General features: G+C 39.0%; 1 protein-coding gene across 1 annotated transcript in view; it reads right to left on the bottom strand.

Moving 5' to 3' along the window:
- RAB5A (RAB5A, member RAS oncogene family) overlaps nucleotides 1-16,430 on the bottom strand; it is a 29,943-nt gene extending 13,513 nt beyond the window's left edge. The window contains exons 1-2 of the mRNA XM_025882877.2: nucleotides 16,048-16,430; nucleotides 12,761-13,016 (exon numbers count right to left, since the gene is read on the bottom strand). Coding sequence (XP_025738662.1) covers nucleotides 12,761-12,923 — 163 coding nt within the window. The 5' untranslated portion in view covers nucleotides 12,924-13,016; nucleotides 16,048-16,430. The remainder of the gene's footprint in view (nucleotides 1-12,760; nucleotides 13,017-16,047) is intronic.
- Between the last annotated feature and the right edge of the window lie 5,354 nt (nucleotides 16,431-21,784).

Genomic DNA, 21,784 nt, shown 5'->3' with positions numbered 1-21,784 from the left:
GATGATCTGTAAAATACTAATCACATAGGATTCATTCTTAAAATTAATGAGCATCTTTTTTTTAAAAGATTTTATTTATTTATTTATTTGACAGAGAGAGAGAGAGACAGTGAGAGAGGGAACTGTACAAGCAGGGGGAGTGGGAGAGGGAGAAGCAGACTTCCCGGCTGAGCAGGGAGCCCGACATGGGGCCCGATGACCTGAGCCGAAGGCAGACGCTTAACGACTGAGCCACCCAGGTGCCCCAAAATTAATGAGCACCTGATAAGAGATTGATATCCAGAATATATAAAGAAATCCTACAACTCAGCAACATGAAAAATTTAATAGACATCTGTCCAAAGAAGACATACAAATGAGCAAGAAGCAAAGATGTTTAACATCACTCATCTGTGGGAAAATGAAAATACCACAATGATATACCACTTCACACCCATTAGGACAGCTATTAACAAAACAACAGAAATCAAGAGTTGGCAAGGATATGGAGAAATTGGAACCCTTGTGCACTGATGGGAATATAAAATTATGTACTGCTATGGAAAATGGTAGAGATTCTTGAAAAATATTAAACAGAATCACCAGATGACACAGCAATTCCACTTCTGATATACACCCAAAAGAATGTTCAGAGCAGCATTACAAGAGCCAGGAGGTGGAAGAAACCTAAGAATCCACAATGAAGTATCAATGAAAGATAAGCAAAATGTGGAAAAAAAAAAAGATAAGCAAAATGTGGTATTATACATGTGACAGAACATTATTCTTCCTTAAAAAGGAAATTTTGACACATTAGAATATGGATGAACCTTGATGACATGCTAAGTGAAATAAGCCAATCACAAAAAAGATACACAGTAAAAAAAAAAAGATACACAGTATAGTTTCCCTTATAGGAGATTCTAGAGCAGTGAAATTCATAGATGTAAAGTAGAATGGTATTTGCTATGGGCAGGGGTGGGGAAGAATGCCTATTTTTTAAATAAGTAGAGCTTCAGTTGGGGGAAAATGAAAAAGTTCTGAAGACAGGGAGTGCTGATGGCTGCACAAGGTTCATGTACTTAACGCCACAGAACTGTACCCTTAAAAGATGCTTAAATTGTAAATTTTATATTACATTTTACAACAGAAATCATTTAGCAACATCTAAAGGTAACTGTTGCCAAGTGAACTGCAATCTTGGAAAATATTAAAGGACACCTGACTATCCTAATGGAATCCACTAACCAGGACATAAACTAGTCACACCTCAACTGTTGAACATTATACTACTATTTCTGATACTAAACTAATGCACATTCTTTTAAAATTAGCCTTGAAGAGTTTGAGTTTAGTTAGTATTAAGTTTGTGCCCCAAACCTAAACACCCTAGAATGAACTGATAAAACCAGGATTTGAAACTTAAGGCTAAGAACCTGTGCTTGCCCCACCAAGGGCCCAAACCTTTCAAAATCTTTACTCAATAGACTGGATTTATATAACAAGGATGCATCGAATAATAAATTGGAAGCAGAATGAACACATTACAAAGAGGAAAGGCGAAGAGATGGGAGAAAGGGGAGAGGCTGTTAGAAGTTATTAAATAGTATCAGTTATTAGATGATCTCCAAAAAACAAAAACTGAGAAAAAGTTAATAAAATTAACTTAGACATTTAATCTGTGGAAAATAGATATTTTATTAAATAGTTTAAATAGTACTTTATTAAATTCTCATAATATGCAAGGAAAAGATGACTTCTGGTTTCTGATTCTGCATGTATGGAGATTAGAAGTCACCACCCTACCCTAACACGTAAAGAGATGGAACAAACTGAAAAATCAATAACTCTTCTCAGATCTGTAAGAAAAGTGAGGTCACAGGGCAATCTACTTGTCCTAAAATTGGACAGAAAGGTGGATACAGTAAGGACACAGATCAGAAGACTGAGGAAACCAGCTCAGGTACAAAAACCTGAGCTGTAATTGACAAATTGCTGGAAATTAGGTGCAGACAAGTCAAACTCTAGAGGGAGCAAAAATAAACAAGTCAGACTACATCAAATAAAAAAGCTTTTGTACTGCAAAGGAAATCATCAACAAAATGAAAAGGCAACCTGCTGAATGGGAGAAAATATTTGCAAATGATATATCCAATGAGCGGTTAATATCCGAAATACATGAAGAACTCCTACAACTCAACACCCAAACAATCCGATTAAAAAATGGGACAGAGGACCTAAATATGTTTTTCCCAAGAAGACATACAGATGGCTAACGGACACATGAAAATGCTGGACATCACTATTCATCAAGGAAAGGCAATTCCAAACCACAATGAGGTATCACCTCACAAGTCAGAATGGCTAGTTGAGAAACAAGAAATAACAAGTGTTGGCGAGGATGTGGGGAAACGGCAACCCTAGTGCACTGTTGGTGGGAATGTAAACTGGTACAGACACTACAGAAAACATTAAACAAAATTTAAAAATATTAAAAACAGTAATACACAATCCAGTATTCCCACCTCTGGATTATTTACCTGAAGAAAATGAAAATGCTTATTCGAAAAGGGGAAAGCCTGTCCCCTCGCCCCTTCTCTTTAGTGATACACCTTACCTTCTCAGCTGGGTTTAAGAATCTAGCACTTAATGCTTCCTAGACAGAACCTCCCAGATCTTTAAAGCATTACTGGCCTTGAAATTGACTCTTTAATGTTTAGCAATAAACTGATCCACTAAGTCAGCTTAAAAGTGTTAATATCTGAGAATTTTACAACATAGGAATGGAAAAGGACAAGTTAAAGAAGGGAGAAGAGGGGCACCTGGGTGGCTCAGTTGGTTAAGCGTCTGTCTTCAGCTCAGGTCATGATCTCAGGGTCCTGGGATCAAGCCCCATGTCAGGCTCCCCGCTCAGCGGGAGGCCTGCTTCTCCCTTGCCCTCTGCCTGCTGCTCCCCTCCTTGTTCTCTCTCTCTCAAATAAATAGATTCTTAAAAAAAAAAGAGAGAGAGAGAGAGAAGGGATAAGAGACAAGGAAGACTTTAACTCCCAGAGTAACACTTACAGGAAACCTATAATCCTAGAATATAATTATTTAAGCCAAGCAATGCCTGAAGACACTGGAAGTATCTCCAAGAGAGGAAAAAAGTGATGAAAAGACTGGAATCCTTTTGATCCTACCATCATTCGATAAAATTATTTTTGGCTTAATAACTACATCTAGAAATTGATCTTACAGAATTTAAGTCCAGAGTGGAAAAAAATTCTAAGAAAATATCCACTATTAGATGATTACCTAAAACAGCAAACAAAAATGCAAACATTAAATGTCCAAGAGTAAGAGTACAGTTAAAGAATGTGAGATTACCAGTTACTAAAATAAAAACGAACACAAGAGATATTGAAAAAATTACCATTAATAAATGAAATGGAATATAATAGCATGATTATTACAAATGAATTCACAGAATGAAGTTATACTTAACAGAGAAAGGAAACACAATGGACTAAAAATACAAGATTTTTAATCTCACTCATAATAGAAAAAGTACAATAAAAAAGGCAGAATGGTAAAATCTAAAGTCCCTTGAGATAGTAAAGTAGAGTAATAGGCATTCTGTACACTGTTGTTGAAGGGCTGTCTGGAAAATTTTGCCAGAATTACAAATGTATATAACCTCTGACAAAGACAATCAACCTCTAGAAATTTATACAATAGAAATACTTGGGATATATGAGAAGTGACTATGAATTATTCACTGCACTACTGTTAACAGCCAAAAATATAAAACAATGTGCAAATTCAAAACTAAAGAACCAATTTAAATACACATCGATATGATCCATGCAATGAAATACCATGACAGCCAAGAAAAATGAAGATGCCCTTCCTAAAATGATATGGATAGATCTCTGACAGATTTTGTTTTCCAAGATGGCTTAACAAGATTCCTATACCAGGGCGCCTGGGTGGCTCAGTCGTTAAGCATCTGCCTTCGGCTCAGGTCATGATCCCAGGGTCCTGGGATCGAGTCCCACATCAGGCTCCCAGCTCAGAGGGAAGCCTGCTTTCTCCTTCTCCCACTCCCCCTGCTTGTGTTCCTGCTCTCGCTGTCTCTCTCTGTCAAATAAATAAATAAAATCTTTAAAAAAAAAAAAAAAGATTCCTATACCACATTCTTCTTTCATGACACCTACACTCCTTTGAATCTGTGTGAGCCTGTGACTAGAACATAATTGATGCTATCTACCTGACTGCTTGGGCTAGGTCATGAAAGGTTACCCAGCTTTACCTGGTACTTTTTGGGACACTCATTCTTGAACCCAGCCATCATGCTGTGAGGAAACCCAAACCAGGTGGCAAGGACCACATGTAGGTGTTCTGGCTGAGGCCCCAACCAATAGCCAGCAGCAGTTGAGATGATTCTAGCCCCAGCACTGACAGCAACCCATGAGAGATCACAAAACCACCTACAAAGCCCACTCAACTCCCAGAGCCATGAGAGGATAAAATGGTATCGCTCTAAATCATGAAGTTTCGTGGTCATTTGTTTCTGAGCAGTAAATAACTGGAACAGTACTAAAGTAAAAAAATGATACATTATAGTGGCCCTGATATTTCAAATTCCACAGGGGAGAGAATATATAGATTTAAAGTAACAGTAACCTCCCAAGGATATATAACATTGTCTCTGGGGAAAAGAACTGAGTGGGGTAGGAGAATATAGCAGGGAGAGTTTTCAGTGTAATATCATATAGCCATGGTAAGGTCCATATGAAACTTGTAAAAATGCTGAGAAATGCTAAAGGTTTAGCCCAATAATTATATAGTGACTTGAGTCCCATATCAACAGATTATCCTCTTCTGAGTCCAAAAGCACCTGCTATCTTCAACGATGGAAACCAAGGATAACTAGTTCCTTATCTGCTTCTACTCTTCCACATCTATATATTACCTTGAAAAGAGGGTGAATGCTGTTCATCAACACTTGCTTCAAATATTCTGTTCTATAAAAGTAGTAAAACACGAAGCATAATTCCTTATTTCCAAAATCCAATATGCAACTTCAGTAGCACTCACTCTCATCTCGAGGAATTTAATAATTTGTTTGCTAGAATTCATATTTATATCAAGATAGCCAATGATCAAAATCCCAAAACCTCTGAAATTAACTCCTATTGCTTTTCTCACTCTTCCACATTCTTATTCTCCTCCACCAAGAGGCCTGTAATAAAAAGCTCTTTATGATGACTCCAAAATACGTTATCTAATAAATTCAGCATGCACCATAAAATTGCATATAACTAACATCAGATTATTATGGTGTAAGACACAAAAGAGGGAAAGAAACATTTTTCAACAACAAAACTTCCTATATTTTTATCAAGTCAGAATTCTTACTCTATTAAAAGCAAATTTTAAAAAAGCTTCCCACCGCACCACACCCAATCACCACCCAAATCAAATATCGTTTATGGGTCCCTGGTGTCTACAAAAGGATAATTATCCACAAACCTTAAAATATTCAGAACAGAGTCAACAACAGAAAGGTAGCAAAAACAGACTGAATGCAGCCAAAATAGATGTCATAAAGTCCAAGCATCAAAGCTTATGAAAACTTACAAAATTTTTCAGTATGTAACTGAGAACACACTTTCTTTATATACACATATATGTCTTCTTTTGGGATATATATAATAAATAAAACAGGAAGACCAATTGGAAATTTAGGCTTAATTTAAATAATGGTATGTAATACCATTTTTCATATCTTATGTGTACTCAATCTGTCTCCCATCCTAAACCATAAGGTCATCTTTGACTTCTAGTACTTAGCACAGTGTTAGGAGCTTGGTAAATTTGTTGAGTAAATTGATTTAAAGACGTTTCACAATCTTACTTCCCAGTATGTGACAGAATAAAAGCAGCAAATTAGTCAATCAATAGAGGCTGTTCACTATAGTTAATGATAACTGGCAAAAATCATTCTACCAAACAGCTTTGAACACTTCAGCAGCACCAGAGGACAATCAATGAATTAAGGAAGACAGGACAAAAACTGATGTCCAAAATCCCAAATTATGACATAAATTTTAAGAGAAAAAGATTAAATTGTATTGACTGTATTGTTTAATGTGAAGGAGAGTACACAGTTTAAAAGAAAGTTAGCTCTAGGGGCGCCTGGGTGGCTCAGTCATTAAGCATCTGCCTTCAGCTCAGGTCATGATCCCAGGGTGCTGGGATCAAGCCCCGCATCGGGCTCCCTGCTCCACGGGGAGCCTGCTTCTCCCTCTCCCACTCCCCCTGCTTGTGTTCCCTCTTTCGCTGTCTCTGTCAAATAAATAAATAAAATCTTCAAAAAAAATTTTAAAAAAGTAAGTTAGCTCTAGAAGAACCCTTATCTAGTTCAATCCTCTCATTTTACAAACAGGGCTCACATAAGTGTTCAAAAAAGGGTGCCACAGGGCACCTGGGTGGCTCAGTCGTTAGGCGTCTGTCTTTGGCTTGGGTCATGACCCCAGGCTCCTAGGATGGAGCCCAATGTTGGGCTCCCTGCTCCAAGGGAAGCCTATTTCTCCCTCTTCCACTCCCCTTGCCTATGTTCCTGCTCTAGCTCTCTCTGTCAGGTAAATAAATACTTAAAAATTTTTTTAAAAAGAAAAAACAAAGAAGGGTGCCAGGATTAGAAACAAGACTCCTAATTACAAGCAATATTTAAGTAGTCATGTAAAACATTTTAAACTAGGATACTGGAGAATAATTGATGTTTAGACTATTAAAAATTCACTTTTTAGGGCATAACTGGTACAAACTGATATAAAGTAGCAAATCTCTACCAACTGCTCAGAGTAATACAACCTATCTCAAATAGTAACTGAAAACACACTTTCTAGAAGGAAAGAGTATTATGCATAACGATATTCTTCCACTTGAAACCAATGCTTAAGTTCCACATATTTTAATTCTCACTGTATTACAAAGAACAATGAACATTTCAAGCACCATTTTCCTCATCAATCAAAAAACATATGCTAATGGTCTGTCTGTAGGTCTTCTGTTCTCTCTGAAAAGTATTTTTAATTGAGGGGCGCCTGGGTAGCTTAGTCAGTCAAGCGTCTAACTCTTGATTTCTGGGTTGTGAGATGGAGTCCCACATGGGGCTCCCTGCTTAAGATTAAGATTCTCTCCTTCTCCCTCTGCACCACCCCCTTGCTTGCACGTGCCGTTAAAAAAAAAAAAGAGCACTTTTAATTGAGAGCAATGTGTACATGAAAAAAGATAAAGGCAATAAATGCACAGATTACAATTACAGATCTTCCTTGATTCATGATGGGGTTATTCCCAATAAACCCATCGTCAAGTTGAAAATTTAGTAAAAGTCAAAAATACACCTAACCGGGATGCCTGGTGGCTCAGTTGGTTAAGCGTCTGCCTTCGGCTCAGGTCATGACCCCAGGGTCCTGGGATCGAGTCCCACATTGGGCTCCTTGCTGAGCAAGGAGCCTGCTTCTCCCTCTGCCTGCCTCTGTCTCCCTCTGATAAATAAATAAAATCTAAAAAATAAAAATAAAAAAAATACACCTAACCTATCTTAGTTTAAATGTGCTCAGAACATTTATGTTAACCTACAGTTGGGCAAAATCATCTAACACAAAGACTATTTTATAATAAAGTGTTGAACAGAAAAGCTCATGTAATTTCTTGAATACTGTACTAAATATGAAAAATGAAATGGCTGTTACCGGTACAGAATAGTTGTGTTTCAGTTATTTACCCTGTGATCACGTGGCTGACTGGAAGCTCGGAGTCACTGCTACTGCCAAGCATCCCAAGAGTATTGTATTGAATATTGCCAGCCTGGGAGAAAATCAAAATTCAAAGTATAGATTCTAGTGTCTGTATTGCTTTCATACCATCATGAAGTTGAAAAATCTTAAGCAGAACCACTGTAAACTGGGGATCATCTATATACAGACTGGTCTTTCTGAAGGCAAACAAATGAAGGGCAACAGTAGAAACCTTACTACTACAGGAAGAACATGACTTATTCAGATTCAAATTTTCTGGCTGGCTTTTCTTTCTCAGTTTAGGAAGCAAGTTTAATATCCGAATACATTTAGTATTCTATTTAACAGTGTAATTTCTCCCTCTGAGAAAACTTCCACAAATAACTCAGTTCCTGTGGGTGGCATGAATTTAATGTAATATACATGACTAACCACTTCTGTGAAAACCAATAAATGGAGGGAGAAAATTAGTTAAGAATTTACCATGTAGAATTTTAAAAAACTTAGTTGTAAATGCTCATACTATCTATTTGAATGAATCTGTAAAAACTTCATTTATGGAAGGCTCAAATTTAGTGTAAGTATTTGCTTATAAGGTTTTAAAATCTTTGGTTAAGCACCTGCCTTCGGCTCAGGTCATAATTCCAGAGTCCTGGGATTGAGTCCCACATTGGGCTCCTTGCTCAACAGGGAGCCTGCTTCTCCCCCTCTGCCTGCTGTTCTCCCTGCTTATGTTCATGTGCTCTCTTTGACAAATAAATAAAACCTTTAAAAAATTTTTATTTGTTCCTGTAATTTTTAATGAGAAGGTTTATCTTCCAATAAAAGAAAATCTAAACATGAAGTTTTTTTTAACATTGTCAAATCCAAAATCAAATGCCAGGCACTAGATGGAATAGTCATGATTCCAAAATAAATGCCATGCTGTGACAATAGAACAGTGACAAAAATGACTCAGCAAAAAGTAATGGTGGTGATGGTAGTGGTAGCAGCTAACATTTAATAAGCATTTTACTCTATGCTAGGCACTGTAGCCAAGAAACTTATATGTACTTTCATTTAATCCTCACCAAAAACTTTTCAAGTTAGGTACCATTATTTCCATTTCTGTAAGAGGAAAATAAAGCTGAGTATGAGTTGCCTAAGATCATGCAGCTGGTATGTGCTATGTGCTGGAACTAAAATTAAAAAAGGCACTTGTTTCTCTAACATAGAGTATAATCAGTCCTTGATTACTTGTGTCACTAAGGGGGAACAGCATTGGTATAGATAACTGAAAACTACAGATACTCTAAGTTCCTTAGCAGAGACAAGGCAGAGTAACCTCGATGGGACAGAAAAGGGGCCATATTCTCTTAAAGGGCCTAACAGGTTAATAGATTTGTGGGAAGGGGTTTCCATACAAACACATATAAAGAATATATGATGTAACCAGGACAAAATACTTGTAATCTTCAAACTGGAGCAGTTGGATAAACCACATTATTTTTAGAAATCCTACCCAAACTACAGTTAAAAAAAAAGCAATTATTCCAAGAACCTTAGTGTAAAAGTAATATTGACTACTCAGAACACAAAAAGCAGTGGTTCTCAAACTTCAGCATATATCAGAATCACCTGGAAAACTTGTTAAAATTTAAGATTATTGGTTCCACTTCAGTGTTTTGACTGAATATAGGATATAGGAATTTGCATTTTTAACAAATTCCTAGGTAATGCAGATGCTCCTGAACAGGGAACATTCTGAGAACCACTGCTCTAAACCAAAGCTCAAAAATTACAGTACCTGCAAGAATGCTGTTAATGTTCTCATGTATAGTTCTATAACCTAAACCGTATGTCTGACATTCCTTTGATGATCAGTGCATACAAAATTAAACTGAGGTATAAAACATTCATCTTTCAAAAGAAAAAAAGAGTTGAATGACTGCATCTTATTTCATTGCATACTCTAATGTTGCTCTGACTTACACTGAAGATCTACTTGTTTATAAATAGTACTTAAATGTGTTTAAAAACAAATACTGGTTTTTTTTTTTTTTACAAGAGTTATCTCACCTGAATTCTTTAAAGTCTTTACTCAAGGTGTTAAGTGAAAGACGGCCAGCCCCATCCAACAAATATTTACTGAGGCAATACTAAGCCTCCAGATGAGAGAGCAGGAGAAAGACAACCACCTGAACCTTAATATTCCTTGCTAACCTTCTGGGCTTGTCTCAGTAAGAACATAAAATGTCATGCAGACTTTAAATCCCTACAAATAAGCTAGAACTCCCCAAAGTGCTAAACCCACCATCTAACTACCTAACCTCATTGTGAGTGTTACAGGGTCAAGGGGCAATTGTATAGGATATTGTGAGAGAACATGGATTCTTAAATCAAGCTACCATGTTTAGGAAGGAACACATAAACTATCCTGATATTCCTGATGAATGTAAGGTTCTAGAATACACACAAATTCAAGAGTACAGCATATGATTTCCACATTAAAACACAAGCAGATGAAAATTTTAGTTGAGCTCTTCAGACCATAATGATTGTTAGATATAAACAATCAAAAACTAAAGCACATATAAAATGCAAAACATTTGGCCAGGTTCATTTGTTAGGTAAGTCTTATCACACATCAGCCAAAACAAAAATACATATTTCTTACAAGTTACGGGCCTGTGGTATTCATCATTAAATAGCTCAAACCTTGAAATCCTTAAGTGCTTAAATAGATTACTACTATAGTTCCTAAGAGTGAAGAGCTGTTAGCAAAGAGCATAAAAGAACAGTACTCACTATAAAAACATTAAATCACTCTTACACCTTAACCTTACACAATGTTTTATGTCAATAATACCTCAAAACAAAAACAAAAACCAGTGCTCACAGCTGTAATCATAATGGCACTATCATACCTCCTAAAGATATTACTACATAGTCAAGGTAGTTAGAAAGTGTCCAACAACCACTGACACAAATCTGGATATAAGTTCCTTTTAAAGTTGGTTTTAAAAGCAAGATTTGATCTGTACAAGTAGAAAATATTAAGAAAGCTTAACATGGAGGAACAAAAAACTTGAAAAGTTCATTAATGAAATGTAAATAATCTAATTTGTATTGAATGGACACAAGATTATATATATGCATACACACATATCAGAAAATATGTATATTTATGACTTGATACAGGGTTAAATATTTCTTGTAAATGCCCTGCTTGAAATGTCATTAAGAAAAAGTACATTTGGATGACAACATCCAAAAAAATAAAAAATAAAAAAAATATACGATCACCCAGATAATAGCACCATTAAAAAAAACAAATAAAAATAAAAAAGATTCTAGTCTTAAGCTTCTGAGGTTCCTGCAGTTTCCCAGGAATTAAGTTCTGTACTACGGTATATCAGTGTTTTTGTTATTTTAGTATGTACTGTGAGAAGGGGGAGGGTGGCATATATCAAGTCTATCTGGCCCAAGTATTTACGGCCTCAAATGCATATGTACTTTGGGAAATGCTGCCACTGACAACCACCTGAGAAGATTACCTTGCGGTAAACCAGACGTATGTATTAACAAAGAAACCACAAAGAACATATAACATATTGTTCATTAGATTTCTAACTCAAAAGCTCCATACCATGGACCAGGTCATGATCTCAGGGTCCTGGCATTGAGCCCCGTGATGGGCTCCATACTCAGTGGGGAGTCTGCTTGAGGATTCGCTCCTTCTCCCTCTGCCCCTACCCACCCCCACCACCAAGCGCGCACGCTCTCTCAATATATTTTCAAAAAAACCCCACTAAAACAGTGTAACACTGTGTACCTTGACAGATATACAAATAAAAGGTTGACAATCACCACTATACTTCTGAGTATATTAAAGTGGAAATACCACCTATGTAGTTTATTTCCTATATGCAGGGAAAAGCCAGGAGGTACTACTGTTTTACAAACTATTTTAATGGAAGGGTCTGAACTATGAATAAGATTCTCAAGTGTACTTGAGAACATACACTAAATGCACGACATAAAGTTACACTTCTAAAAGATCTGAGGTTGCTACGTGTATCAGTCTTACGTATTACAAAAGTTTGACTTTTTTATGTATGAGGTTAAACTACATTTATGTATACCTTTAAAAATATAGTACTGCTTAATTACACACCCCTTGCAAAATACTGTGATCTTAAAGCTCTTTCCTCTGGTATTACCCAATTCAAAAGCCTCATTTGACAGATGAAACTGAGGCCCCTGAAGTGCCTGTTTTGCCCCACTGCTATATAGTTGTGAATTTCTTTGATTAAATTCAATTATCAAATTTCCTGTCTTATGTCCATAACACTGCACTATTAGTTGTCACCTCTTTGTCCTGCCTTACCTTCCCCTCATTTCATCTCTACCACAACCACTGTATTCAGTACTTACTCTACCTCTTAACCCCTTTTTCATCTTTCTCTCCAGGTCCCATTTCCCTCTTATGTCGCTCTTCACTGATCATTGACTTTCTCTCTTCCTTCACCCTAGGAGCATTCTTAAACAAGTTTAATAAAATTTAATTAATTTTACTAATCAGTGTAATTTACAGAGTCCAGTTATTTAGAATTAGAATTTTAAAGTTAACTTTTATTATTTACTTTTACTATTTTCATTACTCATTCTAAAGGCCGTATAATTGAGCTAAAACATGTATTAATTTGAAGAAGCCTCTTATCATTATCAAGGAACAGATATCAGATCACATCTAAATACTTGGGACACTGACTCTGTTCATGCTTGCATCTGTATTCCAGCTTTTACTCGACCGTCTTGGGGATAACCAGGAAATCAAAATGTAGGAAGATACTATCTAAACAAAAATCAAGGTAAGTTTTAAAGCTTGAAGTCTGCTGAACAGTTTTCTTCACTGTGCAACCTATTTAGGTATTCATCATCAAACAACTGGAACTGCAAAATTTTTGCCACTGTATAATTCAATTAAATGAAGGGAAAAAAGAAATTCTCACCCCCTATGGTACTCTCTTGAAATTCATGAAATTGGCCCTTCACAAAACGAAGCACTAGGCTTGATTTGCCAACAGCAGACTCTCCAAGAAGTACTAGTTTGAACTGGCATATTTTATTTCCAGTATTTGGCCCGTTGGGTCTTGTTGCTCCTCGATTAGCCATGTCCAAATTTGAAAGAAGTCCCTAAATTCAGTCTCTTAAATGAACTTCCAGGATGCAAGGTGTCAATTTTTTTCTTTCTGGATGTAGAGAAACCTGTAAAGAAACAGATATTGTAATTTTCAGAGTTTTAAAAAAATTTTAAAGCTAATCTTTATTAAAGACTTGAACTTTGTGCCAGGTAGTTAACATAGTCACTCAACAATCCTATAGATACTACAATCCTTAAAAATGAGGACAGGCACAGAGAGGTTAAGTAACTTGACTGAGGTCACACAGTTACTGTGACAGAGCCACAACAGAGCTGCGTTTCAAACCTAGTCAACCTGAGAACTGACTCGAGTTTAGGTTCCGGAGCCAGAGTAGCTGGATTAAAATAGTTTTGGGGAAAATGAATTTCATAAATGGAAAGTTCTTACAGAAGATCCTAGAACACACTAAGTACTCAATAAATGTTGGCTATTATTTTTTTAAAGATTTTATTTATTTGACAGAGAGAGACACAGCGAGAAAGGGGACACAAGCAAGGGGAGTGGGAGAGGTAGAAGAGGCTCCCCACGGAGCAGGGAGTCTGACGTAGGGCTCGATCCCAGGACCCTGGGATCATGATGATCCTGGAATCATGACCCAAGCTGAAGGCAGACACTTAACGACTGAGCCACCCAGGCACCCCTAAATGTTGACTATTATTATGTGAAGGCCCCTGTTAAACTGTACATTTTTTTGTTTAACTAATGGTAATTCTGGAGCAACAAGTAGTTTAAGGCTCTTAGATTTGTGTGTCTAGTGGTTAAAAGACTTAAAATTGTTTCATCATGTGCTCAAGTACATTATACATGCAGTGTTAACAGTGGTTCTCTATGTGGTAAGCTTATTAGTGTCTTATTTACTTATACTTTTCCGTAGTTTTGGGCCTAATAATTAACTACGTCACTATTTTCTATTAAACACATCTAGAAAAACCTAGCCTAAATGGCAACTTCTCTTTATCATCTAATGCTAATTTTCAATCTCAAAGGAATGAGGGAACATTATAGGACTCTTCCAATCTACTCACAAATCACAATGGTTTTCTCCCATCTTTAGCTAAAATCTGATCATGTGCTCATTAAACCTGACGATTCCCTCCTTAAAATCATTGTTATATTTCATTTAGGTACCTCATATAAGAAATTTGCCTTCCCCATGAAATGAGTTTACATAAGAATCCCTTTGGACAGTAAATTCATTAATAAATATCCAAGAGACCTTACATTTGAGACAAAATCACCACTGACTTATTTAAACAGCAGCTTTGCAGAGTTCTTTTGGTAATGCATACTGAACTATTTACACATGAAATGATATGTCTGAGTTGCTTCCAAACAGTAGGGATGTAAATAAAACATGACTGGCCATAAAATAATTTAAAGCAGGTGATGGGTTCATCTTACTATTCTCCCTACTTCTGTATATTTAGAATTTTTTCTGTAATAAAAAAATGTTCCAATCCTCACACTGACACCCCCCCCTCCAAAAAAAAACATACCAGATTTGGGATCTAATCTTGGCTGGCTATACCAAAGTCTCCATTTCCAAAATACCTAACTTAAATAGCTGCTGGAGAATTAGATGACAGGATATATGTTAAAAAAAAAAAATCTCTAATACAGGGGTCAACACATAAAAGGGATTAAAAATTGGCAATTAAAGTGGCCCTTTGATGAAATAATGACCAAATATCAACAGAACATCATGCAGACTGAACACGCACCGACACACCTTCAGGTATTTCAATACCAATTGAAACACTTCCCCGTTGTCTCACTACCTCCAAAACAGCAAATTGAAATATTTGTCAAGGACAACAGGCTCCAAATTTCCATGGTCCAAATTTCAGGGAAAACATGATTCCCATAAAAAATTATGATTTTAGCTTTGCCTTTTAGGGGTTAAAACTGTTGGACTGTAACTCCCTCCAACACTCTCTAGCAGAAAATAAATTTAATTATAAAGATACAGTTAGCATAACATTAAGGTTAAAAATCATGTGCATTCATTTGTATCCACTACTGAAATTTTTATTTTGCAAAACGAAAATTTTGCATAAAATGTTTTTTAAATCTTTTGAGAATAAGTGGTAGTCTATAAAGGTCTCTAGGTGCTCTTTAACGAAAATAGTATTAATAACAGCAGTAACATTTACCACACACTTATTATGTGCCAACCACTATTCCATGAAGTTTGCTTACAGCAACCCTATAAACTCATATTATTACCCCAATTTTACGTTAAAAATAAAGTTTCTGAGCTCTCCTGAATTCTCATAGTGTTGTACAGGTGTTTTTTTTCCTAACTAGTTATGCGAAAGGCAACTGATTTGACACTGACAAAAAACCCAATTTGTGAATTATGACGTTCAGAGTTACAGTCTGGAAGTCTCAGGAGGGTAACCAGCTTCTAAGGGAAGAGGACAGCAGGACAGGGTTAACAAGGTCTCTCTCTACCCACTGTGCGTGTTCGGCGGCCTAGTCGTCTTGAGTTCTTTAAAGCTGCGGTTCATCACCTTTCATAGATGAGACAGTCCCTAGGCAGACTATGTCGACGAGCCTCCTCCTCCTCCCTCCACTACCGGTCTTTGGAAGTCGAAGGCTGGCGGAGTTCCCCAAATTCACACCTGCTGTAGGCCCCAGTTCCTCCCTGGAGAGCACCTGAGTAACTGGTACCAAACTCTGGATGGCCTGAACAAGGAGGACCCGCCAGGCCCCCTGGCCATCTTTCCCACCCTGCTTCCCTGGACCTAGCCTGGCGTCGGCTGGGACCACCCCCTCCAGGACTGCCAGGACAGGGGCCAGACGGAACCGCGGCCTCCAGCACTCTTTCACGGCGCCATCTTGAGAAGGGAAAAGGGTGACACCCGTCGCTCCCTCAGCCAGTCCGCAAATCCCGATCCCCAGAGCTCTTTGAGGAATGAATCACCAGGGCCGGCAGGACGAGACGCCGGCTTGATAGCTCTGGTCCTGGGCACTGGCGCCGGGTAAGGCAGAATGGGCGGGGGACTCAGAGCCGGCAGGGCCGCGGACAGACAGGACAGTGTATAACCTGGGGTCCCGGCTGGCTCTAGGCAGGGGAGGGACAGTTTGGTTACCTGAGACCGCAGCACGCGGACTCGCAGAGCTGAAGACTCCCGGCAGCAGGTCCCAGGCGTAGCCCGAGAAGACGCTGAGGCTGTGGCTGTGGCTGTGGCTTAGACGGCGGCGGCGCGTCTCCTCCTCAGGCCGCTCCCCTCAGACTGGACCGTGCGGGGATCGTGCCGTGGTGCCGCCCCCGTCCGGCTCCGTCTCCGCCTCTCTCCGCTCCGCCTTCCTCTTTCCTTTCTCCTCCTTCGCCGCCGCCGGCGCTCGAGTTCCGACTAATTCTTCCTCCTCCTCCCTCCTCTGCCTCCTCCCCTCAGGCCAGCCGCCGACTCCGTCGCGAACCAAAACACAAACACTCAAGTCCCAGCGCGGGAGCCACTTCCGCCGCCCGGCGCCGGCCTCGCCGCCACGTCGCTGCACGTAGCGAACTACGCCCCTTCGTCACTTCCGCGGTCGCCAGTCCCACCTCTTCATCCGCTCCCCCGCCCCTTCTCAAAGCCCTCTCAGCTGGGGCTGGTCTGCAGGGCCGGGTGGGGCGTGTCACATGACCTCTGCGAGCGGCAGGGGGCGAGTCCTCCTCCTCCTCCCTCCCTCCCACATCCCAGGCAAACGCGGCCCCGCCCTTGCCGGCGCCATTGTCATCGGGGTGGCGGTCTTGGGCTCCCGGCGGCAGCGGGTGGGGTAACTCTTTTACTGCCTTGCTTTTGGGGAAGCGCGAGAGAGCTAGGGTTTGTTGCTCCCTGCCCATGTGGGGCGGCGAAGTTCCCTTTGTGAATATTAGCTCACCGTCCCAATTAAACCCTTACCCTGCAACACCCCAGCCGTGGCAACTCAGTTAAGGGGCTTTTTGGGGAGGACTTTTCTAGCAAGAGAGAGCCTCCCCCCCGCCCCGAACATGTCCTGAGAGGAAGCATGGATCATAAAGGTATTTACTGTGGTACTTACCCCAGGGAAGAAGATTAGAACCTCCTCATACCAAAAATCTTCTAGGCGAGAAAATCTTAAGATAATAACTTGCTTTTATTCACAGTTTACCTATTTTTGGTGGTGGTGGGGAGCAAATCTTAATAGCTCGCCTTTATTCAGGATTTTCCTTTGCGAGTTACTGTACTAAATGCTTTGCAGGAGTTATTCCATTTTACTCTTACACTACAGGGTTCCACTCAAACGAGTATCTGAAACTAAATGCCTTCCTACATTAGAGTATTAGCTCCCCAAAGTGGTCCTCAACGCCGTCTGTCTAGTACAGTGCCTGGCAGCTGGGAGTCTTCAGTCATGGTTGTGGAATTAATGAATGAGGTGTGCCTGTTTTAAAGGTAAAGAATTTGAAGCAAAGAGATGTGTAACTTGTCCAAAATCACCACTAAGCTGGTAGTGAAATTGTATTCTAACCTGCGGGCTGGCTTCAGAACCTGAGTTCTTAAGCTGGATTCTAGGAAAAGACAACTCAAAACATCCATTACCCTCCACTGCAGATCTACATAACACCCTTCTTTGGTTAAATTTCATACAATAGTTTCTGGCCAGGTATCTGAAACAAAACAAAATAATTCATTTTGTAATTTGGTAGAATGTTAAATTGACTTTCTTTCAGGATAAGGGCTACTTTTCATTTTGCTGTTTAGCATGTTTAGCCCTGTTTTGAGAACATCAACATTGTCTAGAATGTGTACTTGGGTTAAGAGATATCCTGGGGATTCTTGGTCAGCATTATGCAATGAAGATGATTTGAACCCTTGAATAGCCAGTCTTCTAGATCAACTCCCCAGTTACTAACCAGAAGAGCATAATGCGTCATACCTAAATGGTATCTGTGGTACTTTATCCCCAAGAGCTTGTTCCAATACGTTAGTCATGTTAGTACCTCTTAGACAATCCAAGGAAGAATCAGGAAATAGGATATGTCACATCAGTTTTGGTATGTCAACAGTATGTCCCAAACCAAACTTATTCCAGCCCAAAACTTCTGCTTAGCTGACTGGTATTAACAGGCTTCCAGTCACCTGGACTTGAAAGGGCAAAATCATCTTGCCTCTTCCCACTTTCCTTCATAAACCTATTGTCCATTCTAATACCCCAAATTCTAATCCCCAAATCTGTGATCTAATCCCAACACCTGTGATCTAATCCCAACACCATGGTAGTATTCATATAAACAAATTAATGCACAATCCTGTCCTTTCAATCATTTTTTACATTTCATCCAGTAACTCTCCTCAAAAATGTTCAACGATATCTCACTTGCAAATTAGAGTCCAAAGTTCTCCAGTCCCAACCCACATTTCTTTCATTCTATTTTTATAGTCTCCCTCTCCCCAAACTCTTGCTTTGTACCCTAATCATACCAGTCTACCCTTTGTTCCCAGAATATTGCCTGTGTGTTCTCATCTTGGCTTACTTAATCACTTTGTTCTCTCCCTCCCAGAACACCAATACTGTCCATCACTGCAGGTTTCACTTTGGCCAAGATGCCAAATGCTGGGCGCCTGGGTGGCTCAGTCCTTAAGCGTCTGCCTTTGGCTCAGGTCATGATCCCAGGGTCCTGGGATCGAGTTCCACATCAGGCTCCCTGCTCAGCGGGAGGCCTGCTTCTCCCTCTCCCACTCCCCCTGCTTGTGTTCCTGCTCTCTCTCTTTCTCTCTCTCTCTCTGTCAAATTAATAAATAAAATCTTTAAAAAAAAAGGATGCCAAATGCTCTCGATCACATCTGAGGATATAGTTGACCCTTGAGCAATGGCAGGCTTTAGGGAAACCAACTCCCCACACATTTGAACATGTGCATATAATGTTTGACTCCCCTGCAAACTTAAGTACTAATAGCCTACTGTTGACCGGAAGCCTTACCAATAACATATTTTGTGTTATATGTATTACATATTCTATTCTTAAAATAATACCTAACTTTCCCTTAATTTTTTAGGTATTTCTAGGCTATATCATTTGCAGGTTTTTAAAAAATTTTGCAAATCTCCAAAAAATTTTCTGATGTATTGAAAAAAATCCACATATAAATGAACTCGCACAGTTCAAAACTGTGTTGTTCAAGGGTCAAATGTATTTCTACTGGATTTAGTTATCTTTTTCCAGTAGCTTCACAATACTTTGCTTTACTCTCTATAATGGTTCTAATATCTATCTGTCTTATTTTATAGTGCCTAGACTTTTCTCCTTACACTTTCATTCCCATTAGGGAATCTAAAATCTCATTGGGGGAGGGGGTGCCTGGGTGGCTCAGTTGGTTAAGCATCATCAGGTCATGATCTTAGGGTTGTAAGATCAAGCCCCAAATCAGCCTCCTGATGCACTGGGCATGGAGCCTGCTTAAGATTCTCTCTCTCCTTCTTTCTCTGCTACCCCCCCGCCAATATAAAATAAAATAAAATAATAAAATAAAAAATATAAAAATCTCATTAGGATTTTAAAGTTCTTAAGGACCAAGACAATAACTTATTCATCATTTCAATTCCTCACAAAGGATCTTTGACATAATAGGGACCTCAAAAATATTTGTGAACTTAATTATATTTAGAATGATGAACATTTGACTTAAGACCTCAAATAACACCTAGATGGTGAAATTTATAAATTGTTAGGAACTCCCCACTCATTGTTCTAGGATATTGCTTCCTCATTTATTTTTTTCAACCAATTTTGTCTTTTAATTTACCCCCTTCATAAATACATTCCATAGTATTTTATAGTTTAGTCATAATGTTTGCCTTGAAGAGTGCTGCTCCAGTGGCTAGCACTTCTAAGACCCACTGGCAATTTTGGAGAGACTGATATGCCACAGTAAAGCTTCGTTCTTGGTGCTGCCACTCACAGTATGCCTGTGTTTTTTTCCTCACCCCAGGTAACTGAGGAGGACTGATAATTGTATATATTTCAGTGTCAAATGTGGAATCCTATTAATTGATAAAATTTGTTAAGGAAGCTATAAAGTGGACAGGCCTTAAATGAAGTTATAGACTTGAACACAGCCCTCAGTGCTTCCTTTGCTCTCAAATCTCTGAACACCCACTCACAAATTCCTAGCACTTTGCATGTATCATCTGCAGCACTCTTAACCATACATCTTCTACCTTCTCTTCCAAGAAATCTTTCCACCATTGTGTAGTTGAAGAATGAATCAAAGATGGTAATGACTGGTAAATATTCTTTTAACTGGGACTCTCTGAGACAAACCTAAAGGTAATTCTAACTTAAGGAATTGTAGGCATGGTGCCAAGGCAATGGAGAAAAAGACTATGGGAACTTGAGCTAGTCATGTTTAAAAAGTTTGTCTTTGCAGGGCTTAATGCAAGCCTCAGTTCAAGTAACTTCTAAGCCCACCAATTCTAAAGTAGCATTCCTTCATATCAAAGTATTGTTTTCTTCACTACACATGTCACTATATGAAATGATCTTATTTATTGGTTTACTTGATGGTTATCTACCCCTACTGGAATATAAGTTCCAAGAGATAGTGATTGGCTTATATTTCAAATATTCCTAGCACTGACACAAAGTAGGTACTCAATAGTTTTTTGTAAAATGAAAGAATTTTTTTTTCTTAGATTTTATTTATTTATTCATGAGAGACAGAGAGAGAGGGAGAGAGGCAGAGGGAGAAGCAGGCTCCCAAGGAGCAGGGAGCCTGATGCGGGACTCGATCCCAGGACCCTGGGATCATGACCTGAGCCGAAGGCAGACGCTTAACCATCTGAGCCACCCAGGCGCCCTAAAATGAAAGAATTTAATGAATGCTTGTACATAGACATGCCTTCGTTTACATGCTATCAAGTCATTTAAAATGCTTAAGGGAAGAAGAATATATTAATTATCTGAAAATTACAGTATACAATTTTTTTCAAGTGTGAAATATCTCCTAAACATTTTTTTAAAAAGATTGTATTTATTTATTTGACAGAGAGAGGCACAGCGAGAGAGGGAGCACAAGCAGGGGGAGTGGGAGAGGGAGAAGCAGGCTTCCCGCTGAGCAGGGAGCCCGATGCGGGGCTCGATCCCAGGACCCTGGGACCATGACCTGAGCCGAAGGCAGACCCTTAACAACTGAGCCACCCAGGCACCCCTCTCCTAAGCATTTAAAAATTTTTTTTAATTTTACAAGTTTTTCATAGTTTCTAAAAGCCTGGACTCCTATAAATTCCATTCAGATTCTGAGCTAGGTGCTCTGTATTCCCTGTATGTGTAGAACATGACAAATATTCACCAAATACACTTTCATTAAAACTTGACAAAGCCTGGCTGGCTCAGTCTGAAAAGCATGCAACTCTTGACTTTTGGGTTGTGAGTTCAAGCCCCACCCTTGGTGAAGAGAATAAATAAATAAACTTAAAACTTGACAAAGGTGCAACGCCAACTTAAAGAAAATCCTATCCTTGGAGCCCCTGGGTGGCTCAGTCAGTTAAACCTCTGCCTTTGGCTCAGGTCAGGATCCTGAAGTCCTGGGGTGGATCCCTGCATAGGGCTCCCTGCTCAGCGGAGTGTCTGCTTCTCCCTCTCTTCCTCACCCTTCTCTCACACACTCTCTTTCAAATAGATAAAATTTTTTTTAAAAATCCCATGCTTAAAAGGAGTTTGAGTTTGCCACAGTATTTTAAAAGTCGATATGCATTACTGTGTAATACATATCAAACTTTAATATATTTAAATGCTATTTGAAGCCTAGTTATTAAAGTGTAAATGTTCTCAAAGACTTTGTTTCTCTACCACAGGTACCAAATATAATTTCACAGAATTCAAGG

Source organism: Callorhinus ursinus, unplaced genomic scaffold, assembly GCF_003265705.2.
Source record: "Callorhinus ursinus isolate GAN/ISIS: 27379988/994484 unplaced genomic scaffold, GSC_fseal_2.0 scaffold1, whole genome shotgun sequence".
Taxonomy (NCBI): Eukaryota; Metazoa; Chordata; class Mammalia; order Carnivora; family Otariidae; genus Callorhinus; species Callorhinus ursinus.
The sequence above is the reverse complement of the archived record's forward strand: the minus strand, read 5'-3'. Positions and strand labels throughout refer to the sequence as shown.